Raw genomic sequence first — 26,948 nt, forward strand, 5'->3', positions numbered from 1 at the left:
TGAATCAAGAAGGGATTGAAGAAAAGGCATGGAGCAAGAAAAGTAATTTCCTGATTTCTGGAATTTATCCTTCAGGTTGTTTCCTCCATAACTGGATTCTGGAAACATCGAACGCCAATACAGGACTTGTATTCTTCAAGAAAGATTAAGGAGACATAGGAAGCAAGAGAGAAAGTACTTTTTGGAGTTCAAGAAACATTTGTTTTAGGGCAGAAAACCACATATGAGGTGGTTGTCTGGATTTGAGTGGGACTTTTGTTTGCCTGTTTGTTTTTTAAAAGATGTGCCATTTTATAAGCTTTTTTTTTTATTTGAAAGCTTGCACTTGAAAAACAATAGAAACCTTTTAGGGTAATGCACATAATGTGAAGGGCAGGGTAGGTTGTACTTACGTTTCACTGTCTGTCATGTCCAGCAATTCAGATGGACCTGCAAAAGACAGTCAGGTGTGTCATATAGCTGTTGTCTGCATGACTTAAGGAGTACGACTACCAGGGGAAGACTCCAGTTCCAAATATATAAAAGAAGCCAACTGAAAGCTCAATTTGCACAAATATGCCAAACTTCAAGGTAATATTTGCTTGTGCAAGCCCTTGCACTAGCAAAATTCTGAATGCAGAGTCACTGCTGGAGTGTCAGCGCCAGGGAGTTGCTGCCTCTAAATTATACGGGGAATGAATATTCATGGAGTTTATTTTCTCTTCACCTTGCTCAATTAAGTGGTTCACGTAAGTACAGTGCATTGAAAATGCTGATATACTGGAAACCCTGATATATTGCAAGTTAAAATCTATTGTTAGTACTACAGGGAAAATGTCATTAGGAAGTTGAAATTAGCCAAATTCCACCCTGAATGACATCCCTGTGCTACTCCGTTTAATAGTGTTATACAGAATGTAGATCAGGGTGGAATATTCCCAGCAGTCTTTATATTGATATGCAAATCCTGTACTCTACTGGTTAGCAATGATCAGTTAAGTAAGATTAAGAAAAACAGAAAAGATTTCTGTTAAGTAGGACAAAATAAAGCATTTATGCTAATGTTCTTTTGTCCTTGATATTCACTACAGGCAGATGTTTATAGCAGCAAATTCCATCACTGAATTACAGTGATATGGAAAGGCTAGGATCTGGATAGCATTTTCCTTTTGCAGTCTGGCTTATTATTCTCCTCTCCACTGCTCTGGAGCATAGTGCCAGATGGTATGGGGCAGTTAGCAAGGGGAACAGTGAAACTTTACAGGAATTTTCCTTCCTGTGCATGAATATTTCTCTTCAGCACACTTTGACTTTGAAATTCAAGAGTTCTCAAGAGCTTACAGCAAATCGCACCTGAAACTGAGGAATTTCACACGACTTGCTTACAAAGGCCCACACACAACCTTTCTACACTCCATTCACTCTGAGTGCGTGTAAAAATGGATCAGAGCAGCCTGTCTCTCCCTCCTTCCTTTTACAACATGCACATGCAGTATCACTGGGGCAGCTGGCTGCCTCAGCTCCTGAAGCTGCAGGTAGCTCCTTTACTGCATCTTTTGTCATCATGAGAAAGAGGTGGTCAAAAAAGTATCATGCTTAGTCCCCAGTGCACAGGGCATTGCATACCTGTCACGGCAGTTCTCCAAACTCATTAGCTACTGTCAATTTCTAAAGCACAGCACTCTGACTCTACCACCACACATCCTCATCTCCTCACTTGGCAGTTGTGTGTTCAGTCCTCCCCATCAAAAAAAAGAATCACTCATAACCTCTGAGCTTCTGAGCTTCCAAAAGCATGAAAAAGGATACAGGGGGCTAAGTAGGGCCCCTCGTTGAGAGGGAAAAAAAATAATGCCTAGAGAAACTAAAAAGAAAAAAAAAAAAAACCAACAGATGAACAAAAAGACTTCTTTACATCTCCCAGGAGAAAAGAAAATCATGTTATCTCAAAAATAGAGGCAATTCTCCATGGCTTGCTGCAATGCCACATCCCAGTGATAGGTAAGCAAGAATGACCTGCAGCATGTTAGAAAAGACATTGCCAAGTAAACTATTATTTCTGTTCATGGATGGGACACGGAAGTTTGTGATGCAAAGGTGGAACAGGGTGACCCAGCTGGCTGCATTGGGCACAGAGGTACTTGCCCTGGTAAGTGAAAGAGAACGGAAAAAGGTATTAGAACATTAGGAGGAAGGATGGAGAGAAGTCAGAATATGAACTGAGAGGAAGGAGAAGCTGGGCAGAGTGGGCTTGGAGAGATGGGAAGCCAAGGGTGAAGGAAAAGTGGTCTGGAGCAGGAACAAACAGCAAGGCTAGGACAAAGGAACTGAGCTCTGAGGACTGAGTGGGCAGCCTGTGAGCACAGACCCATGGAGATGCCAGGTACATCCCAGGTGCTTTCCTGGATGCTGGATAAAGCATTTCATGGGAGTTCCCCGACTCCATCCCAGTCATACATAAGGGACAGATATTGGGGTTAATCGATTAGGAGCACAATGTGGTACCAGGATTCATTCGTGGTACCAGGATTCATTCGTTTCATTCTTTCTGGCCTATCTCTGAAGCTGGAATGCCCCAACTCACACACAGCCTGAGCTGTGCCCTTTACTTCTTTATTTTATTTTCACTTGTGCTTCTCTTAAACCATCTCACGCCCTCCTCCTAATTCCCTTTCCCCTCTTTTTTGGATCTCATTTTTACATCAGTCTCCCTGGCGCTGCCAACCGACCATTCCAAATCCCCCTCTGCCCCGGGACAAAAGCTGCACAGATGTGGGAAGGGCTGGCACTGGGAAAGCTAACGGCACTGTCATCCTGACCCAGCGGGGAGGCGGCTGTTTTACTCCGGGACAAGAGGCAGAGAAAGAAAAGGGGACCAAGGCGCAGAGAAAGAGAGGACAAAATAACCCAATAAAAATCCGGAAGGGAAATGCATGAGTGAGATTTCTATCAAGGAAAACAGCAGGGGGGGAAATAAAAACAAAAGATAGAAATGTGTGGAGAGGTGGAGAGAGGAAAAAAAAGAGAGAGAGAAAGAGAGAGAGAGACTTGGGGGCTAAAGAATGGCAGGAATGGGGGGGTGGTGAGAAGTTCGCATGAAAGGAGCTGAAAAGCATGACGCACTGAGGGGAAGCCCAGCTGAGATCACTCTCTTTCCTTAACATCTCTGATAGACTGTCTGTGTAGAATTATTAACGTTTTTCCTTCTCTCCTTCTGCCCCCTTTCATTCCAGCAAAGCACCTCTCCAGTTTCTCAGGAGGCAAAGCAGCCTGAGCTGGGGATGGGAGGAGGGAAGGGAAGGAGACACTCAAAAGCAGCTGCCCTTTAGCTGAGCTCACTACAACATAAAAGAGAGACAAAATTACTATATTTCAGAGGCATTTCCAAATACAGCACCATGCAGTCCGAAAGGCCTCCGGCCCACAGCACACCCTGCCCTCTCCAATGGATGTGGTTACAGCTACCCACAGGAGACCCCCAACTATTAATCCCTGCTGGTCCCTTGTCCTGTCAGTCCTTCATAGAATTGGGGAAGCTAAGTTTCTGGGTGTTTTTGTGTACTGCATATGCTTTAAGCAGTAATGTTGGATATTATCAGCATTTCTGGGTGTTTATCTGTCAAACACCTCTTTGTTTAATGACTTGGTGGAGGTTGTTATCTGGGGGACAAAACTGTATTTGGTTCCTTACCTTCAGAGAGGGAATATTTTAAAAATAATGGTAATCTGCAAAGTCAGAACTATTTCAAGCCTTCCCTATACTCCACACTCCTAATTTTTCAGCCTGTGTGAAGATTGACAGTGTCTGGTGTTTACTGCTAGTGTCTTTTAGCTTAGAATTTCCACTGTAACACAGAGGGTAGTTGGGCTATAGGAGCATGCTTTCCATCGTAACTGTCTCTCATCCATCTTGATCTAAGATTTGGTAAACTTACACCTTAAAACAGACTTCCTTGTGCCTTCTAGGAAAACTAAGCTGTTTTCTGCTTAGGTCCCTCACAGATGTCCACTACCCTAAAACATTCTATAGATCTAGACATACTAGCAAATGTCAGGCAAATTCACTCTCCTTCAGTGTTGCTTTGTGATGACTATTCAAACTTTGTCCCTGATGTACATCTCTGTCATGGCAAAATTTTCTTTCCAAAAGTCTTCTTTGGAACTCCTGAATCTGGTCAGGGTGCAAATCCAAAGTCACTGATAGCTCTTTACTGTTGACTCTATAGTGCTAAGAGTAACAAAAGCATCCTAATTCTTACCAGAGGATGCTACTTAATTGAGCAAGGACATTGAGGTTTGAGGTCACAGCAATGTTCAGGATGGGATGCTTCACTGACTGACTGTTCCACCAGAAGTTCCCACCACAAACTCCTAAGGCAACTGTAAGCTTCTTTCCTCTCTTCTGTTTAGAGTTAAAATATCCTAGATGAACTACAGAATTCTTGTTTGTCTTTTGAGCCTCTAGAGAAGAGAAGACAAAGAGAAGGCAAACCTTGGAATGTCTTGCATAATGGTTATAAATTATAAATAGTTCAGAACTGCCAGATAAAGACTACAAGCCAAGTTTGATTCCAAACACAGATGATGATTTAGGAGGTCCTTTTTCTGACAGATCTTCTTAAGCCCTCCCTAATTCTGTTTGTGTTAAGCAAGTAAACAGTTAACTCTTCTCTAATGTGTATGCATTAGGGTGTAAGACAGTTGCTGACTGCAGCACTAAACAGATACCTACTGAGTTTGGCCCTCAGTTTCAAGCTAAGCGTTCCTTAGCCCAGCTACAGACAGATCTTAAAAGCTGACCTTCTTACTACAAGCAAAAGACCTCTGATTGAGGAAGGCAGTCTTGAACAACAGATAGGTCTGTGTATCTGCCCTTCCTGAATGGGGGACAGAGAGAAACTCTTTGGCAGGAACAGCAGCCAACACAATTCCTCCTGCAGCAGCAAGCAGCTGTTGTCCTGACACCTACTACACTGATGCTTCAGCTGCTATTCCAGGCTTGTGCTAGTCCACTGCTAAGGATCTGGCAATGCTGCACAGCAGTCTCCTTGTGTGACTCATCTCTGCTTTTTCTAATTTAAGAAGGGTTATTTTCCTCCCTTTAACATTTTGATCAAGATCTCAGAATAACTTCTCATATTAATGTACCCTGCATGTTTGCACAAAGCATAAAGCCATCTCCACAAAGGACAGCCTCAGCATCATGACATCATTTTCTGTCCTTCACAATACCAGTGCTATGGGCCCCACTCTTGTATCACATTTGATTCACTCCGCTGTTTTCACACTAGGCAGTTAAAATTCCTGGTATGGTGGTTTTGTCTTGTCTTGTTTTGTTGTTTTTTAAAGATATTCAGAAGATTTTCCCTGTGTGATTAATAATGGGTTTTCTGTGCTGTGTGCTGGAGGGTATTTTACAGTGGCAGTCCTATTAATATTAACTATCTCCAGCCATGTATCAGAAGCAGACAAAGTACAGAGGAAGTGTGGCTGGGCAGAAGTAACTGCCAGAACAGGAGTAGGACTCGTTTTTATCAAGGGTGGATACCAGCAGAAATGAGAAGCTAGATACAGGGAAAGCCTCAGATATTAGTAGCGTTGGATTGGGTCTTATACACTAATTAATCTTGAGAAGATGCCAGATGCCAGAGAACGCAACAGAAAAACAAGGACATTATGATGATGATGATTCAGCAAGAGAGCTCGTTTGTGACTGAGAAATGCCCAGGGTAGAAATGAGTTTCATTAATCGCTTGGTGGGAGAAGAGAGGAGGCCCCTATTAGAGCATTGTCCCATGCACTCTCTGATCCTTGGAGAATGTTAAACAAACAATGCATTTGGAGAAGCCCAGAGGACATATGTCTGGAAAGCTGCAAAAGCTTCCTGCCATCCTTGGGGATAAAGGAGGGAGAGAGGAACTCAGCTGACATTTGCTCAACCTTCTGGTTTGTCTTTGTCTAACAGTCCGTAATCCCTCACATTTCTCTATTTACTTCAAAAATTCCCATGGATTCCCTGCTCACATCCTTACCAGCTTAAATTATCTTGTTTTAAACCTTCACCAAAGGAACAGTAACTGGGTCAGACTGTGAGTAAGTTAAGGTATATGGGACTAAGAAAAATCCTGGAGAGGCAGCCATGACAGTGAATTGGCACAGGTCACGTGCACTGTGAGAGGAGAAGCAGTAAAAAAATTAAGTGAAATTATGCCTGTCTACAGAATTCACAGGTACGTATAAGCAATGTAACTAATGAGATAATCCAGAGAAGTTAAACAGGAGATAGAGTTAGCACTGTTACTTGTTAAAACTGTGGAGAAAACTGGCTAATATTTGGATGTAAGGCCAACTACACTTAGCTACCCATGTGTAGGTATCTATATATAAAAGAGTAAAGTAGCTGTTCAGACCCCTCCATTGGGTATCTGGGGAACAGTTAGCTGCCCACACACAGATATGTGCCATTTGATCTGCCTAAGGGCAGGTCTTGGGATGTATTTGAAATGACAGGGATGCTTGGTTGGGGTCCAGCTGCCAGTCCAGTATGGGTCTCTTACAGGCCTTGTATGTCAACTCGCAGACCCATGCAGATTTCCTGTATATCCAGGGGCAAATGACATTATATAGTTATATTTAGCTAAATGAATGAAGCACACAGGTAACCGTCAGCTGAATCGTTTGCTGGGCTCCAATGACTATTTTCACTAGGGTCCCCCTTGAGCTAGTCATGCTAGAAACCTGATGCTATGAAAGATGCCCACCTCACTTCCATCTGCCACTGAAAGGGGACAGGTGGTCTCTGGTACCTCTGTCATACATGAGCAAATGAACTGAGTCTTAGATTTCTTTTGACAGCACAGGAACTTAGGCCAATAGATTACATGACACCTATATGTAGACACCTAAACTTAGGAGGGAAGCTCGAGCTAAATTGCACCCCAATTAACACAAATCTTAACAGATGAATTACTGTTTCTGAGTTTCCTATGAGTTGTGCTTTTTTCTTCTCCCTGTACAACTTCTGCAGTAACTTTTGAGCATTAGCTAACACTTATTCCAATTACCAGAAGCGGTCTCTGTATTTAGTGCTAACATTGCTGCTGAAATAATATACCTAATTTGACATCCAGAAGTCAAAATAGGCATTAATATTTTAAAGAGGGATCAGAGAAGAGTTACAAGAAGATTTAAAGGACTAGAAAATGTTTCCTACAGTGCAGGAGGCTGGTCATTTAGCTCTGTGTGCAAAGCAGTGACAATATTACTGAACCACTCTCCAGAAACCAATGAACAAGATTATGGTAGTTCAACAGGCAGAAAATCTTGAATGTGACTGCCTCAAATGTGTGTGCACACACAGATTGCTGCATACCCTGCGTAAGCGTGCCTGTAATCCTGCTACTGACAAAGATAAAGAGAGTCAAAAGGAAAAAAGGGAAATGGCACAATCACAGCCTATAAATATAAATATAAAATGGAGACCATAAATTTTTGTTGTCGTGTGGTCTTGAATCTAACAGAGACATAATATTGGAAGGTTGGAAGGGAAGCTAAGTTAATCCAGTCTAGAAATAAATGCACAGACTCCTAACATGTTATTAAATACTGAAATAATACCAATGGTTGGATGGGCTCTGCATTGCTGTAAATGTTGTAACGGAGATTAGACGCTTTCTGCAACATATGGTCTAATTGAAAACCAAATTAGTTCAGAGGATTCCTATGCCAGAGGTTCTAACTAGAGCATCACACTGCTGCTTCACAGCCTCCTAACTGGGTAAAAATACCCGTCCTCCTCAAAAGCCATCTTTATTTTTGTTTCCACACTTTATCTAGAGCCATCAGTGTCATTGCTACCACATCCTGAGCCTCCTGCTCAGCCATGCTGCAGGTGGACATTTTGCTAGGGTGACCACAAATGAGTGAGGGCACTTCCAGCCACATGGTGTGGTTTTACCTGACCCACACTTCGCTAAAGTACAGCTCTCTGTGGATTTGCCCACTGTGACTCACCATGCTCAAGGATGTATTTCACAATCTCACCATGCCCAGACTTGGCAGCATGGTGCAACAAGGAGCAGTGATCAGGTCCTTGGATTAGCAAATTGGCTCCTTTTTTACAGCATTCTATGAACTGGAAAAAAAAACAAACAAACAACACACAGAAGGATAAGATGGGAGGAGGGAGAGCAGAGAAAAAAATATACAGGCAAATTATTTACTATTTTCATAGGGGGTCAGTAAAAAAATGGAATAAAATGAAATAAAATTTTACTTTAAAACCAGCTTTTAGGCCCCAATGAAAAATTATCTGAAATTAGAACGATTGACAATTATATGGCTTAAGAAGAGCAGTTTGTATTTCCTAAACAATGAGACATTGCTAATGTACTGGCAATGAATTCTTGCTTGCTAGCAATGCTTGCAAAACCATTTCTGGTGAAGCTGTTGGGATATTTAAAAGTGTATGTATCTGCCAAAAAATTCTGGCTTCTCTACTGAAAATCCCAATTTTTCTTTAGCCCAGGAGGCAGACACTTTCTGACTAAACCAGAGAACTCCAACTCAAAAATCCACAGGGCAGTGGGGTTCAGTTGCCCCATATCTCCCTTCTCTGCCTCTGCTCCCTGGCCAGGGCTGTCAGAGGGGGAAGGAAGCACTATGTGGTGAAGAATGGAGAGGAAACAGCAACCGGCCAGGTCTCAGAACTGCTGCAAACTCTGGGGAGGTTTGCAGTGCAAATCACTGCAGAAAAGAGGGAGAGGATTGTGGCAGCAGGGCATCATTTATGATGCACTACATCTGAAGAAGGGCAAGAAGTTTCCCTGTCAAAGCAAAGTCAGGCAAAAAGTTTTCAAGAAGCAGAAAGGGGACAATATTTTTATGACGGCTGGTTGAAGGACTGCTCTCTAGATGCTGCAGCCACAAGCGCAGGGGCAGAGGTATAGAAGGGGCACCTGCAGGCAAAGAGTTGGCCTAACAGTACTGTCATTTTTACAAATGGCTCCAAGCTGGCTTCTCACAGATAAAATTGCAATCATTAATCACAGTCCTCATCCAAATTCGAGGGCATGTTTTCAAATCCTGACTTGGCTACCGAAAAGTCCATCCTGAATAACTGTCAGTTATGGAACATCAGAATTTGGGCACAAAACATTTTTTTGTCGTTGCCTTTTCCTCCCAATAACTAACAATACCAAGACACTACATGTTTTGAGACATCCATCAGACGATAAAACAAGCTGACGTTTGTTCTACCTGGTCTGGTGGTTGCCTAGACAGAAGTTAAGAAGACTCTAGCAACTCTAGGGGCTTGGCCACCAACCACACTGCCGTAAAATATCCTTCACTGTGTAAGGCTGTGTCAGAACTACCCTGCTGTTCAATGTTGCATTTGCCAGTATAGTAATTTCCCTGTTAGTAACCGGCACATTGCTCTGTGCAGTGTGCTATGAATCCTGGGCTGAAAGTTGCTGTCTAACACCAGATCCTATTCACTCGAATTTCACACCTCACCTGACTGATATGTTCCCCTAATATTCGGGGTTTCCTGGAAAGGCTGTAAAATGGCACGTGCCAGCAGTCCCTACAGCAGTCTATTTATGTTTTGAGCAGAGGTGTGATAAAATTTACAGTACATCAGACCTGCAAAAAGCTGTGAAAAAGTGGACACTTGGTGTTCTGTACTTACCTTCAACAGATCACCAGCTATGACTGCCTGTAAAAGTGCTGCAAAAGACAAATAGAAAACTACTGTTAGGCAGAAATCATTACGCATATAGCCTCACAGCTGAGAACATAGCTCACAGTATGTGCAAGTTAAGACTGATGCCTCAGTCTACTTGCATTCTCATATACTACCAAAACTGATGTGAACCCTGCACTGACACACTGGAAAGGCAGAAGACTGCCCATGTTGCATGAAAGCTGTATGGACATCAAGACAGCATTTCCAATACTGCCCTGAAACTGCATGCTTCTATATTAATTTTTTTCTTGAGACACTTCAGGGACCTTTCAACAGTCCACAGGGTGGGCCCAAGTCTCTGGCAGCTGAACCATCACTGAAGATCAACGCCATAAACACAGAAAACCTGAAGGTATCCCTCAGACCTCTCAGGTTTTTTCATACTGATGACGGAGTGGTCAGTCAGCCTCAAATACAGAGTCTCAAGTTGCAGATGATTAGGTGGCAAACAAGAAATTTCTTAATAATTATTTGCATTACAAAAACATTTTGACATGCCAATGGGCAGCAAGTTCCCTAGGTTTGGCAGGGTCAAAAACAGAGCAGGAGCCAGTACCCTTCTTTTTAGCCTCTGTAATTTAAACAGACACAGAAGGAAAGAGAGACAGAGAGGCAAAGTGAGCAGACTCACAGCAAGGCAGGGAACAGCTGCACACAGAGCCAGGGGATGTTCACTACCCACCACTGTCTGCCCCGTGCTCATTAAAAAGAAGGAGGAAGACAAAAGCCTGGGACACTATTGCCCTATGTATAGGTTGCATTCAGTGGAAAACACAGTGGTGCCAAGTAATCATAAGCATGAGAAGTTGTTACAAATCTACTACTACGCAGCTATTTCCTCTGTTTTTTTCTCCCTCTCCCTATCATTATATATATAGTAAAAAACAATTATGAATAATCTTTCTGAGAAAACACTTACTTGGTTTGCATCCTAGAAAGCATTAAACATCTGCCTCAGTTCATACTTTTTCAAGAGTGCCTAAGCCCATTTCTATCTTCGAGTCTAGGCAGCGCAATCAAGTTAAGCATTAGCTCAAGTGCCATCCTTGATAAAGATGCCAAAAGCTCACATAGGGAGGAGCAAGGGGGAAAGAAAACCATAGTATAGCCTTGCCTCTGAAAAATAACACACAGGAAACTGCACAGTGTGAATTCCACGAGGAGCTTGTTACAGCTTCAGAAATGACAACACATCCAAGCCAAACACTGCAGAAGAGGAAGGGCTTGCAAAGACAACTCAACAAATGTTCCTTTCTTTGAAAACACCTGGGGTTGTGTGTAGCTTCCTGGTCTTGGCAATGCCTCATGCCCTGGCCACGCAGCAGTGGGAAAAGCAAAAACCCAGTCTAGCTAAGTTCTGACTTGGGTAAGCAGTAGCAGCAATTCTTTTAACCTTGGGTTTAGGGCAGTTTTTAGAGTGACCATGAGTTAAACTAGGTGCTGTAAATCCCCCTGGCATCTGTGGAAGTGAGGACACACAGATCTGAGGAATGGAAAAAGACAAACACCAGCAGGTAAGAGCTAGAACTGGAAAAATACACATGCATCTTTTCCTCAGATTTAATTTTCAATAGCTTACGTCCTCCTTGTTTCCCCAATAGTTCTAATGCTGGCTCAGTATTAATAGCAGAGCAGAATTTAACCCTTGTTTCATTCATTTTATCTTTTTCCTCCTTTTTCATCATTCTGGTCTCACTGCCACATTTATTCTGTGGGCTACTGCAGTCTGGAACTTGTATAAATATTTTGCTCTCCTCACACATATGAAAATCAAATGAACCCGTGACACCAGCTTCTCATTGCCTTCTACATCCAGTATTTTAAGACACGGTTTATCTGAAGTTGCTTCCTAAGAGGCAGAGATACATTTTCCTATGCAAACTGTTTTTAAGATTATAGTTCAGAAAAGCCAGGAAAAAGATCTAGAAAACTATGAAGTGAAAAGAAAAGCCTGGCAAACGATGAGAAATCTTTTATGTTGAGTATCCATAACCAGAGGTTGGTCTGATGATAAGGCTATTAGGATAAAGCAGCTCTAAAACACATTCAACATAATTAGACCAATCTTTTTCTCTTTCCTAAGCCTCCAATCCAGCAAAGCATTTAAGGCAGGTGCTTAGCTTTGAGCTAATCACATTCTTTTCACCAAGTCTACCTGCACACTTAATTTAAGTACCTTGCTAGAGTAGAACCTATTGCATAAATGAATACATTACAGATCAACAAAACCAGCTGGTATAACAAGCAGATCAGACTACAGTAAAATAATTCAGTGCTGTAAGCCAGGATGTTGGAAGACTTAGAAGCTATTGAACTAGAAATGGAAAAAGGTTCTTTAGGATAGGGAACACATTTACATAAACATATGAATATTGCTTAGCACACTAACCCCATAAACCCAAATGGGACTGCTGGGCATTTTGAGGAGGAGGGTGAAGATGGCAAAAATCACCTGGTTGTTAAAAAGGTGGTAAAACAAGCAAGCAGATGGCATTGACAAGAGAGAGCAGACTGAAAAATTGGACAAAAATGCTGTTAACATGCAATGCCAGGCTAGCTTAAAATTAAAAACATTAAAGTGAGAACAGTTTTATTTCTTCTGAGCAACACTGCACCACTGGTGTAATATATAACATAAATTATGCAATTGTTTTATCCTATCATAAAATACCTTCAGGTCTTAAAGATGCCTCAAAAATAACTTGATTTAATAAATATTTAAATCAAGTCATTATTTTCTCAACTTCTTCTAAGACAAGCATTTGTCATGACTAATAAAAATGTTTTATTACTTTTCTCAGTTATTTAGCAAGCAGATTTATTGCTGATGAAAGGTGACAGCTTGACAAGACTGGAGACTGAAGTGCTCTGTCCATATAACAAGGAAGCACTCAGTCTGCTGCAGTGGCAGAGTCCCCAGGCTGCCTTCTCAGCGAAGCTCAAACCTCTCTACTGGTACACCCCTGCAGACAGCCCCTGCTCCATCACTGACCTCTCTGTTGAAATTGCCAGCAAATGTGTCAGTCACCGCCCAGGGTGATGGATCTTGATAGAAGCAATTACCTGCTAGGATATGGACAGCCAGAAATGTAGACTATGTATATAACAGTTGCTAGAGACTAGCAACTTTTAGTTTCCACTGGATAAATTTTGAGATGTGGTTCTAACCACCCCTGTGGGCCAACTTACAAAAGAAACCTCATTTAAAAAAAAACCACCAAAAACAAACAAACAAAAAACCCAAACAAAAACCCAAGCTCAAACAAACAAACAAAACCAAAACCCAAAACCCTATCCCCAAAACAAACAAAACCCCCCATGTATTTGACCTATAAATTAAATATTGAACAGCTACAAGTGGATAATGCACTAGCAGAAAAAAAAGCCATGTTAAAAAGGCCACTAATTGAATTTTCTGGTAATACTGCAAGCTAGTGCAGCTTGAGACACAGGAAAAACAGCTACTGGTACATCCACACATGCGACAACAATACCTTTCCTGTGGCATGTGTCACTCATGTTATTTCTATGTTAGTACCCACTGTTTCTATTGGAAACAGCTATTTTTATTTCATATTCTAAAAGTATATCTTAATGTCAATGAGTTACAACAAACATTTTTTTGTTTCCCAGCCATAAAATTAACCCACTAAATCACAATTGCTCTCTGGTTCTGCATGTGAAGTCAGCAGCATTAAAACAGCGCTGCAAAATCAGTCATTAAACACTGGGAAACAGATAACAGAAGAGTGAGGTATTTGTACCCCATAACTTCAGGGGCCGCAAGTTGCCTAGGAGGTTTGGATGGTCAGAAAAGAAAATAATCCTCCAGATAAAGCAAGCCAGTATTCCTGCAATAGGTCCTGTTGCTCATCTCCCTTCATGGACTACAGAAGTTCTAGGGAAAATGACCTCCAACTTCCAGTACCTAAATTAAGTGCCAAACTAAGACAGAGAGGGGATCATTTAGAACGGCATGATGCCAGGAGACACATCTAATCACCTGCAAGGACAAAAAAGGACAAAATGGAGGCTCCTCCTTTTAAGGGTTTCCAAGGTATGATATTCCTGCGACCAGGCAATGCTCACAGTCTCAGAAATTTTGGGAGCTCCTTGTATAACATACAGAGAGCAAAGTATTATTTGCGATAATACAACTTACCATGGGTTAAAACAATGCATCTGATCAGTGTACGATAACGTTTAAGCACATGGGAAATTATGGCAGAATACAACTGCCACAACTCCAACAGAATTAGGGCTCATAAAATCTTTAGCTCTTCCAAAAGACACAATAAGACAAATGATGACCTGAAGTGATCAGGACCTTGTAGAAGTCTTATTTATCAGACAGTGCCTACATTTGTCCAGCCCTAAGACACAACTAACACACTGATTCAGCCCTTGGAATTGATATGCCATCCACATTTCAGTGCTGGATGTTTCTTACTGGTTAGAGGCAGCTAATAAAAAATATTAGACATTAGAGCTTTGGTGTGGGACCCCCAGAATTTGAGGCTCAGTGTCTAACACTATGTCCTGCTAGACTTAGGGGAACTCTTAAGGAACACCGCATGACATACTGCCTTGCTCAAACCTTGCTGAGCTGATAATGAAGAACTAACTGCAGCAGAAGGTGACATCATCAAATTTCTTGAGAGTTATTAAACTTAACTTGGCCTATCATTAGCTTCCAGAACATTTCCAAACATTTATTGCTGTTGTAGACTTTGTGAAATTCATAGAGTCAGGCATTTAAAGTAATTACTGTTTTACACGTTGAGAAGTTAAAAGCTGACCCTGACTAGAAGAGTGCTTTTACACAGCTGGAGTCTTCTGAGCTGTTAAAGATCAGCATTACAGAAATGATAAGAAAACAAGCCCTCGTTCTTAATTTCCCACTAGTTTTATAGAAATCAATAATAACTTCTGTTTCAATCACTCAAAAAGCTACGCTCTCAAGGGAGTGTGAAGTCCATATAGATTACCATTCAGAAATACATTCTTTTCTCTGTAAACAACAATTTGCTTGTAATAGCTTTGTACAATCTAGTAAAGATCAAATCTAATATGAAAAACTGACAGTAACATAACTTACCCAGAAATGTACAGAACTGACTTTTTTCTACTCTAGCCATGACCTTCAACCTTGGCCTGCAGGTGAAAGGGGTGGAGGGCACCATGGGGAATTGGTTTGTGGACTACTTCCCTTCCAAGATGGCTATGAAAAACAAGCATCTAAGACATAGGGCAGTGCATACACTTGACAAGTCTGAAGGGTCTTCCAGTCCCATAGAAAAGTTTTAGGGATCAGTGATGAAGAAAGGCTGCAAATCTCTGCACTTGAGCTTTTATAAACCCTTTACCTCTTCCCAATATTTTACCTGCTTTTAAAATTACAGAAAAAAACCCACCTTTAAAATACATATGCCAAACTGTCTACATAACTGAGAAATTAAATTACAAAATTACTAACACTTTGTTGGAATGACTGTGAGCTTGCAGGTCTTTGATCTGCAGACAATCTCAAGCCTCACCAAAGCTGATGATGCTTAAACATTTCTCTTTGAAGCTAAGCTGAGTGGAAGTAGCAATTAAATATTTCTTCATGTATTTTATGCACCTGCAAGTACTGGAAGCAACTACTGAAGACCATGAAAGAAAGTAAAGGGAAGTTAAACCTTGTGGGTTGAGGGGTCTCCTAGATGCTGGCAAAAACCCCAAAAATAAATGGTTAAAGCTTTGTGTGGATATAAAAGAGGCAAAAAGCTAGCAAAAGCAAAGCAGCAAAAGCAAAATGTCCACTATGCAGACTTGCTTGAACTTCTGCACAAGAAAATCACTTCTTCTGTGTTCACTGAAAAATGACTTTACATCAAATAGCTGTCTGACTGACAACCAAATCTTCCTCCTGATAGAATGGGGCAAAGGTCCCTCAATATAGGCTAACTGGTTGGGCCACAAAAAGCTGCACCACACTCCTCTAAGGGACACTCACTCCCTTTAGAGGCTATTATTATAACAGTCCACAGCTTATGCCACAATGACACTAATATTTGGTCCTATCATAACCATCAGGACTGAATTTTTCCTTACAGCTATGCACAGAAAAAGCTGTGTTCAGGCAAAAAATGTCCATTTATCCTGTAAACACAGCCCATGTGCTGATGAGGAATCTGCCTGATCATAAAGCTTAGTAGTGCTGCTTGGTAAGATGGTAAGACTTGTGTATATCTGTGTTAACCTCCATCTGGTTTTCTTCTTAAGCTGATTTTTACCTCCACATTGGACTAAAGCTGAGATATAGTAAAAGAAAAAAAAAAATCTTGCACCAAACAGAAGAATATCTTTGCACAATTTTTAAACTTTGGGTCTGAGCAATCAATATGGAACATCTTCAGCAAAAAGATGGCTAACAAACCAGGAGAAAGAGTTTTACGTTTTAATTTTCAAGAAAGAGGCTGCATTATAACTAAACAAGGGGCATTTTGATGGGGAATTTAGTTGCCTATAAGCTTGAAGAGACAGCAGTTTATAATTGCAAATATAGCTTAAAAAGTTAAAAAAATCTCTCACGAGCCATTTTAGAAACTCTAGACCTATATGTCAGCAACATCTCTTTCTAATCTAACATCAGCCATGAGAAAGAAGATGCCGGCAGTCTACACCTGAAATAGAAGCTGTCTGCTGTGGGAATGGGGAAAGGTTCCTGGACTTGCTTGAAGAGTTCTGCCTCAGCCCAAAGACTGTATGAGATCCGTGATGGAAATGTGACAGCAAAAATACATGCAGTTTAGAGGCTTCCTGCCTAGAACATGGTCCCTCTTGCGCTGGCTAAGGCAAAGAGTCATTGATTTTTAAAGTTTTTCCAAAATGTATTTGTTTGCTGCCACTATTCTAAAGAAACAGGTGGTAAACAAGATTTCCCCACAGGATTTCAGCTTTGGGAAAGGCTTAGGCATTTTAGGGAATCCTACAGGAATGGCACCGGTCTAGCTAGCTCACAGCAGCAGTGCTGTGAGGCACTACTTCCATGAAAGAAAACCAAATAAAGAGCCCAAGAGCTCAAAATGCTCCCAAGAGACCAGGAAAACCGACAGTGAGGCAACCTGCTGCAACCAAAAGCTCAAAAGCAGATCAGCTGAACGGCAGCCAGACACAGACATCTGATGACTATTCAGCAAGGGGAATATTATGAAGGCCTTCACACAGCGTCTCGAGCTAATCCATCTGTACAGCATAACATGTGCACAAGCACACATTCTCCTGTGGTTTGAGAGACACTTTTGAAACATGCTGGCCCTCTGAATAAGTCATACCTCAATAATATCTATTTCTAGGATTGCACAAAGAGGTAGAAAACCCTTCTAAACATTTATGGGTTGTCCTTTAGTTACAAAAGCACCTCATCCTGTGCAGATTCAGAGGGAACTGACATAGTTTTGACTGCATCTGTTTGCCTAATTTGGGAATAAGACAAGAATTTTAACACACAAAAAAATCATCCATTACTTAGGTGGCTATAAATATGCATTACAAACCTTTTCCTTTTAAGAATTCTGGATCCAAACAACACACAGCATCAAACCACTGTCTAGAGAGGAAAAAGGAAGTAAAAATAACCACACAGGCTTGCTGGAGGGAAAGAAAGGCTAAATTCTCACTTACACAGAAGTCCCTTCATACAACTCTGGAAGGATAAAGAGGCTTTCAAGCAGATGTAAATTACACTCAAGCTGCCTTTAAGGCCCCATTTGCACTGTCAGACTAGTTTAAAGGTACTTTGACGCCAATTAGAGTCCACCCTGAATTGTTTATGTGGCACTGGTGCTGAACTGGGAGTGCAGCTGATAGTTAGGAGTGGAAGTATTCAAACCCTAATGCCAAACTTTTCCTGCAAGACCATTTAACTCAGATTTACAAAAGGAAGGGATGACTGTAAAGAAAAAGTACTTCCTTTGTAAATGGTCTAAAAACCCAAAGAACAGTTGCAGATAAACTAAGTACCATCTGGTAGACATCTTCGTTTTTTTTTCTTTCCTTTTCCCTTCCACCATTTTTATTTTTAAGCCAAGACAGGAACAATTAATGTCATTTTCAGGAGTGATGTGGTGGAGGAAAATGTCTCTGATCAAGTGAGAATACAAGTCAGGGAAGACTTTGGCTGACTAATGCAGCCACTTTATCAATAGAGTGGCATTACTTTGGCAGGAAGAGAATTCTAGGTAAAATAATTAAGCAATGATTTATTTTTTATTTAAAAATAAAAAGGCCACACTGTTCCCCCTCTTCCCTGACTTGACAATCACAGGCACTCCTACCACACTCCCTTCAGGTTTTAGACATTGCAAGGCTGGCTGCAGTGCCTTTGCCTGGCAATATCTAAGTAACTCTTCCTCAGAAAGCTAGAGCCTCACAGTAGGATTAAATAATCTGAAAGTCAGTTCAAGCATTTATTTGCTGGCCAGAGTCTTTAGCGGATGGAGTGAATTGTTTTCTTGTTTTGTTTTAGCAAGTTGCCACCCTTATCTGACCATGAGCAGCCTCCATCAGAAACAAAAAACAGGAGCAAAATAAGTTGGCAAGGTTACCCAGCGCTTCTGCTTGAAAACAGGTGCCCTGATTCAGACAACACATTCTTTTCTCCTACTTCCTTCCAAGGGGAAAACGGATAATGGCAGTGACCATCTGTAAAGAAACATTTCCCAGTTTTCCTCTATTACTCATTCAGATGTCCACATCTGCCAGACCTCTTCATCCCAGCTGCCTACTGACCCCTCAAGTCTGCTTAGATGGGATGAGAGGTGGGTTGTAGACATCTTTTAAAGGTTTTGGACAAAGAGGACCCTCCCTCAGCCCTAGAGATGTGCTTTGACAGAACACTTTCTCTTGCTACAGGGTACTACAGCTCTGCATTGATACCAGCCTCTGCTGAGCTGAGAAGTAAATGAACAAACTAAGAGCAGATCTCCAAGCAACTGTTGGCTCAGATGGCCACAGACATACTTTCAAAACACTATCCAAGTTTTTCTTCCCAAAATAGCTCATTAATCAAAATAAATACCTGCAGTCAGGAGCCACCTCACTGTACTGTCTTTGATTTGTTCAGAGAAAGCATTCCAAGACATCTCAATTTGTTGCTAGCTAAACGGGTGCAACATCACCCTGAAGAATATAGCTTCTCAGCTGGAACTGCACAAAACCATCACTCTCTCTTTTAAAGAGAAGGAAGGATACTGAAAAAACTCTTGAGGAGAACATTCATTTGCAGACTATGCCTAGCAAGACTAGTGAGCAGTGGCTCCAGAAAGAAGAAAGGGATTTAAGGGAGTGTGAAGTCCATGTTCCCACAGGCTGCCACGGACAACAGGAAATCCCATGCATTGGAGGTCCCAGGAAGTGTTCTCAGCTCTTGTGCCCTCTTTTGGGGATCCTATGGCTATCTTCCTCTTCACATGGGTTCAGACCTCCTCTCTTTAATGGAGCAGACAGCACTGGAGCAAATACCATAATGCACAGCACATTTTGCCTACAAGGCAGAAGCAGATACTGCATAGCAAAACATTTTGCTGTATGGCTGCTGTACTACAAAGCAAGTGCTTCCACTGCCTTCCATGCACACATTCAATCACTCCCTTCCTTATAATTCATACAGCAGCTCTCTCCATCCAGAGAGATATCTAGAAACAAAATTACACCTTCCCGCCCCAAGCTTTCAGTTGAACCTGGGCCAAGAAATCCCTGTGGAAAAATATTCCAATAGAGGCTAATTTGAAGGTCACCATTCAAACCCACTTCACTTCTAATGCACTCCTGGCTCTGCAAAAAATCCCTCCTAAGGATAGGATATCCAGACTGAATGACTGTAAGTATTGTCATGGAACCACCATCTGTCAGAATCTGAAATATCCTTGAGTGTTGTCATTCATCTTTTCAAGCAGAAATATCATCCTTCTTCTTCACCCTTTGTATCATATCATGACGTTGTAATAACCAACTGTCTCCAAAACTTCTCTTTTGAATATATTTGCCTCTTGTCTTAATTCCTCAGTTTTCCCCTATTCCCTCATGAATTTGGAATCTATTGCAGAAAAAAAAAAAGAAAACAAACAACAAGTGAGTTTAATCACAGCAAAGCTTGCTAGAAATTATGCTAATGCAGAAAAAACCATGTCTGCTGGAAGTAAACAAGGCCAAAAGCCCAGTTTCACGGGTCTATAGAGAAACAAGAAGAGCAAGAGACCAGAGACATAAATATTTGGAACTTCCCGTATACAGGTCAGAATGAAACTCAGATGCATAAGCACTGGGGTTGACTGCTACTTGAGAGGCGTTAATATAGCCGCTTAAAACTTTGAGTAGTTCCATCAAAGGCAAGGTTCCTCTGTTTGAAGTTAGGCAAACAAGTATTGAGCGGCATCAGCTCCAAGTTCCCATTAGATAAAAACGTGCCAATGTCCATGTCCACACACCACTCAAGATTTTGCAGGTACTTTTTCTTCCAGAAGACTGAAATGGAAATGGAACTCACTGTATTCCTTTAAGAGCATTTCCCCCAGTTGCTCAGGTGATGATGAAGAACAGCCTACTCAGTTACACAGGGTAACCCAAATATGGAAAAAATAACCCAGATGAAGCTAGAACAAAATTAATGTAAAATATAATATTATTCAATGCATTAGCATAGGAAAATTTGTAGCCAGTTTTCTGCAGGCCGGCTGTGAATAAGAGTGGGCAGGGCATGATCTAGCACACACACCATCTACAGTGCAGTACTGAAAGGTGCTGGATGAAGGATGAGTTTTGGTAAACCTCAGCCATTCACCCAATGATAATCAGGGAATGACTATGTGCTGCCCAGGCAACACACTAGAAGCCTGCATTCTGATGACAAAACCATACCTGATGTAGAAACAACGGATAGGATTTCTTTCAATGACCTCCAAGCAGCTTCACACTTCCTGAGCATAAGCCCAGAATTTTTATAGAGTGAAAATACAGCAGGTGGTACCATTTGCTAGCAGGGGGCCTCCCTGTCCTCTCCCTCATGACATCCACCAGGTCTTCTGTGGCCCTGCCACTTGCCCATTATTGATCTTAGCTAGTCGCAGCACCCAAGGAAGGACCATTGTCCTCCAAGGCTGCAAGGCACGTAACTGCACCGGAGCCCACCTGACTGAACAGGTAGCCCTTCCATTCCATTCTTCACAGCCACCACTCTAATCCCCTGTCTAAACTTATATGCTTTGGTATTTACCTAGGTTGTTCCATTTTGTCACTCATTTCGGGAATTTGGGGGTCAAGGGTTTTTTCTGCTCTTTTTGTGATTTATTATTTTTTTTTAATTTTAAAAAAAAAAAAAGATAAAAGGAAAGAAGATGATGGATTTCACTCTTTAGTTATGTATTTCCTAACTACCTGCACCAAGAACAAAGACACTACCCTTCTAAAATCTTTAAGAGGTTTGGGTTTTTTTCCATTTGAAGTTTGGGATTTTCTAGCAGTACTGTTGCCCTTTCTGTGCCAATTAAAATGGCTCTGTTTTGTAACTGATAAAGGTGCCTTTAACTTGTGTCCACAAGGAGCATTGTGTGCGGTTACAATTGTTCAGTAGATGCCCGGTCAGAGACAGATGGTGCTTTATCCTCACCCTCTCTTCAAGGCAGCATAATGCATTGTCTTGTCATGGATTAATGGAAGTGCCACTCACATTAGATGCTAATTCTGGTAGCAATTCTGTTGCTATACTACAGATGCTACAGCTACTACTTGCAACTAATGCTTGAAGCAGGCAGGCCACACTGAGGAGAAGCAGGACATTCAGAAAGCAAAGTGAGGAGCACAGTGCAAGAACCTATGCAGAATGCAACCTCATGGTCAAGGGGAAAGAGACATTTGAAAAGGGAGATAAGGATGATGGAAAGAAAGAAACACAGAGAAACAGTAGAATTAAAAAGTGAGGATTGAAGATTAGAGAAGATAAAACAAATATCAGGAACAAAAATAAGAAAAGCACCTTTTCTCAGTGATGGCCAACACACCACATGGTCAGAAAATCAGCACTAGAAAGGAGCCCCATAATAGGGAAGAGTAGCTGAAATACAGGACGTAGAGCAATGCCAGCGAAGGTATGTTATTCTACAAATGGATCTTGCACTATTGTGCACCCCAAAGCATTAGTGTCTTATAAAACTACATATAAATGTTTAAAACATCTTGAATAGGCACACAGTTGAATACTGACTATTAATGAAAATAAGAGTCTCAACAATGACTCCTGGATACCTACTTCAAGAAAAAAATACCAGGAGAGGTCTGCACAAACACCATAAAAGACAGACGATTCAGAGGTAAGTTTTCAGCTCTGTCCTGGACCCTCCCTTTTTTGTTTGGATAAGAGATTTCAGATCCAAGACTAATTTTAGATGCTTCCACATATGCATAAAGTGGGCTGAGAAGTACCTAGGCTCAAAACAGCTTGTGCTGCAGCACTTTTGTCATGTTTTCTTTCTAGTACTGTGATCGTTTACCATGGTCTGTACACAGCATAGTGGGAGAGAGGAAATCCAAGTATTGGACCTCTCTTTCTGGGAAGTCACTGGGGCATCTCTTTTGTGTTTGAGAAAAGCTCCTACATATTTACATGGATGAAAAATCTGGTTAGACACTCCACACAAAACTTCTAACTAGCACTATCATGTCACTAATTGTTCAAGGGAACATAGGCCTTTCACTCTGCATTTCAGAGGAGGTTTCTTATGGAGAAAGGGAAGGAAGGGAAGGAAGAGGCTATTCAGAGGTGTTTATCAAACCTGAAAAGCTAGATTCAGATCTGGCAGCAGATGGTAGATGGCAAAAAGAAAGATTTTGTGAAAAACTAGAACAGTATAAGAACAGTGGAAAGAAGGAAAGCATTATGACAGCAAGAAATACTAAAGTCTAAAGATATACAAGGAAATACATTTACACTGTCTGTTGTTCCATTAATAGATAAAAATGGAGCAATAGAATAAATGCAAGGGAAATTAAAAAGTATGAGTAGTCTATCACTAACAAGCTTATGCACCAACAAGCAGCTTGAGTCCAGGTCTTGAAATAGTATATTAGACCATAATGTTTTCAAATTTCTTCTGAGGGTTGGAGAAATGGAGTATACTGTTAACTTCTCACAAGTCTCCAGTACTTTATATTAAGAATCTCTGGTCATGGTAAAAAGCAGATGAGCTATTAAACAAGAAAACTGCCCCTGGCTTATAAAGTCAAGGATCTGTAAATCACAGGAATTTGATAGGGTACACCAGGAAATTCAAACTGTATACTTCTACCATTCTCATGCTCTTATTTGTCAGGGGAATCACTGCAATCAGACACTAGGAATGGACTAGATGGGCCAGATACATATTTAATCTGACATGTTTGTCTGCTTTTGTGGCTTGCTGTATAACTTCCGTTACTAGGAAATGACACATCAAGGAGATGGAAGAGAATTTATTAATGATTATATGTTTGACAGCCACAATACTGGACTAAAAAGATATTGGCTGGAGCCAAGGACAATGTAGGTTGATACCTAACTCGTCACTCCACACTCCAAGCACACATACTTCAGTGACATACTTCCAGGCCCAGACCTTCTTACATCTCCATTTGCAACAGTCCTAACTATTCCCCATCTGGATCCTTCTTGAATAATACTTATTGTATTGTCCAGAAATTTTGTTGATTGTGTAACTGTGTACAAATTGAATGCTATAAGAAAATAGATTATTTTTTTCTTTTGTGGTCCAAAATTATATTCTAGATTCAGAGCTACATGATGAACTTTCCCTCTCAGTTACAATCTCATCTTTTTTTTTTTTCCATTCCTTGTGGAACTCTGCCAGTGCAATTACCAGCTTATTTGCAGTATGCCTCTGGATTTCAGTACCAATGCAACCATACTTTAATGTACTCTAGAGGATATTTATGCCACTTAGCTCTAAGCACCTAAGTAGGTCATGTTTATTAACCAGTTAGTTACTGCAAACTCCGTCTTTAGTCTATAGGGAAAGACCAGATCCTTCAGACTCTTTCAGAGCAAGCATATTACCATAACCTGCAACTCTTGCTACTCAAGTCATGACATTTTCATATGTAGAAGCTCTTAGCGGCACTGAATTCCACACCATGCTACCAAACTGATTTTAGTGTTTACCCAAGTTAACTTGGGTTCAAGCCTTTAAACACAATCCACTCTCCTCTGCTACAAAGGTGCTGTCCTGTAAGAGTCATAAGAAATCAGCTCATCTTCACAAAAAACATATATCGCCCTTTAAGCCCACATATAATTTTTCATATGTGAAGCCCTATGCAGTTCTGTGAATAAATTGCAAATACTTGCAATAGATCATTTTCTGGAGCAAGATTCATTTTACAAATAACACAGGCTTAATTTCTGTCAGCTGCAACTAAATGAACTAAGTGAACAAGCACTTGGTGTCCAGGAGTGAACAAAGTTTGAGTAATAACAAAGTCATTTTTCTCCACCACAACTGCCTTAAAACACAGCTTACAGCTAGTCTTTAGTCTCTTTTATCTATAAAACACATCTTACCTTGATCTTCTGAAGAGACCGGTGACCTGGAATAAAACAACAAAAGTCCAATCAATCTTTGGTATGGAAAGGTCACAAATAAGGTTCAACGTCACTGTGGGGAATAGAGTATGGAGGAATTGGAAGGATTTATTCTTGGCCTAACTTAGAAGGGAAGACTGGAAGGCATCTGACAAGAAAAGGGCAGAGACAGAGAGCAGGTTCTGCAGACCAGAGTACCCATATGGAGTCATGTCCATAAGGCAGCTGGCAGCTTCACTGTTAAGTGCTCGTGCCAAGAGTTTCTGTAGGTACTTGGCAAAGAACTTATCTACTACTGTTACTGTTGGAAATAGCTGACATTACTGTTCAGAAAGTCCCAAATCCATCAGAGTTTATTGAAGGGATCATAACTAAGAGTGACCCAGGAGGAAACCTCACAGCTAGGGGTGGCTGAGGAAATTATAGCTTCAGAGGAACTTGCAGTCATTAAGGTGGCCATTTTTCTTACCAGGAGTCAATGTGGTGGAGAACATAAAAGCAACATAAACAGACAAAAAGAAAAAAACATATGGACAGATGTAAGTACAGTAAAAAGCTATGTAACTGCAGCAACACAAGAGTTACAGGATCCCCTAACCAATGGCTTAAGTCTCTGATAATACTCCAAGAGAGTGAGTGGTTATAAAATATGAGGAACCTCTCAGTGCCTCTGCTGATGAACAGAAGGCCCCCACTGAATTCCAGAGATCTATGACACAGCTCCCATCACTCAAGATCACACTCCTCATCATTTTGGTCAGCACCCACAACAAAATAACATAAAGAGGTGTAAAGTATTTCCCCTCCATTTCTCTCTTTGCTGCCGTAGCTTGACTTAGCAAAACTGGGTTTAACTGTACAGCCAAATCTGGAATATGCCTCAGTTATTTAAACTAGATTGACAGCACAGAGTGGATTGGACCATTGCCTCAGCACTTCCCCAGCAAAGACTTTCAACTGCATATTTAGCCTTCTTCCCAGGTAACAAGGAGTTTGTTCCTGCAGTGAATGGGACAAGTCACACTTCCTTTCCAAGATATATTAAATTTTGCACCAAGGTACAAAAAATAACAAATTACTAAAGATTTAAAAATGTTAGTGTTGCCAGAAAACAGATCAAAGCTGACATAAGAAAAGCAGCCACAGAGGGGTGAAGGGAAAAGAAGGAACAAAGAGGAAAAGAGTAGGTGTATATTTAACTGAGTCAGCAGGGGATGGGGGCTTCAGGAGGGGGAAAGAAGTGTTAGAAACCCTGGATTTAGAGGAATAAAGGAGCTGAGGAAGAAGTCATGATCTCATTCCATAACGGGTTTGAAAATGAAGGTTGAGGAATTATAGGACACCAGAAGCAAATATGCAAATATGTAGATGCAAACAGGAAAACTAGAAAGAAAATAAGGAAGTTTTCCTAATAAGGTATGCAAATTTTTATTTTTAAAAAAGAGAGAGATTTGCAAAGAAAGAAAGGAAAGAGTTACAGCACAGCTGGAACGATGGTCACTGTGAAAGGAAAAAATGTGATTGCCTAATTAAGATTCTGACTGTGCAAGAAGCCAATGCGTCTGTATGGATCAGAATTAATTAATCCTCTACTCCCATTAAATCCTCTGATTGCTGCTGAACATCCTAGGCATGTATCCTGCTCTGCTGCCAACCAGGCCAGCTCTGCCCTTGTGCTTCATCCATGTCTGAAAATACAGTAGGAATGCAGGTAACCTAGAGGATTAGCGGGCATCACTAGGACTGTCCCACTGCTTTGACCAGTTACTGGTTAGGTCTTCCTCCACAACCCCCCCGCAGAAGCCCTTCTGAAGGTCAAAATTCAACACACAGTGTTTCCTACAAGGTTAAACAGTGCAGAATGGGCCATATCAAGAGGTGCAAATTTTTAGGTACTTAAAAATATTTTTACGTGCAAGGAGTCATGCCAGTCCTTAGCTCATGTATTTTGACTCTCCACCCATTGATAATGCAGTATCCCACAGTTCCAGTAGAATTTATTCCTTTGTTTTGTTTCTTAATTGCACAGTTTCATCACCTTTCAGATATTTCTTTGAAACAATAAAATAAACCATACAGATAGATTATCCTATAATTTGGCTCCTCTTTACCTGGTAAAACAGAGGTCATTAGTTCCTTAAAGCATCAACTGTAAGAGAGACACTATTACAATACCACCACATTCTCTATTAAAACATTGGAAGGAGGAATGAAAAATATGTTTGTGCATATTTAGGTTGTCCAAAATTAGTATATATTTTTCAAAATACTATTCCCATGTACCTTTGTTGCCTTGTAGCATGCCTTGAATACAGCAGTTGAACAGTAAGAAATCTAACAGTACTACTGTTGCTACTAGCAGTGTTTTCATTAGAAAGGCTTCATCAAACATCTTTTGGAACTGTCTGGCCTGGTATCCTGAGAAAATAAGGTTTATATAATCACAGCATCTTGATGTGTACATATGCACCTCTCTGCCTCACCCTAAAAAAGTTTGAGCTTATTGGCTCATTTCACCCATCGTTAGCAGTCAGTTCCTGCTTCCACAAGGAAAAGAAATAGCATAAGCTCAAACTTTCTAACAGGGCTGCAAAGCCACAAAGAGAG

General features: G+C 41.0%; 1 protein-coding gene across 2 annotated transcripts in view; it reads right to left on the reverse strand.

Moving 5' to 3' along the window:
* Positions 1 to 26,948, reverse strand: part of DGKI (diacylglycerol kinase iota) — a 218,631-nt gene that overhangs the window by 3,132 nt on the left and 188,551 nt on the right. For both annotated transcript variants that reach the window (XM_074144629.1, XM_074144628.1), the window contains 4 exons: positions 24,321 to 24,346; positions 9,671 to 9,708; positions 7,993 to 8,113; positions 393 to 429 (listed from right to left, as the gene is read on the reverse strand). In XM_074144629.1, the coding sequence (XP_074000730.1) occupies positions 393 to 429; positions 7,993 to 8,113; positions 9,671 to 9,708; positions 24,321 to 24,346 (222 nt within the window). The remainder of the gene's footprint in view (positions 1 to 392; positions 430 to 7,992; positions 8,114 to 9,670; positions 9,709 to 24,320; positions 24,347 to 26,948) is intronic.

Source organism: Numenius arquata, chromosome 2 (assembly GCF_964106895.1).
Source record: "Numenius arquata chromosome 2, bNumArq3.hap1.1, whole genome shotgun sequence".
NCBI classification, from domain to species: domain Eukaryota; kingdom Metazoa; phylum Chordata; class Aves; order Charadriiformes; family Scolopacidae; genus Numenius; species Numenius arquata.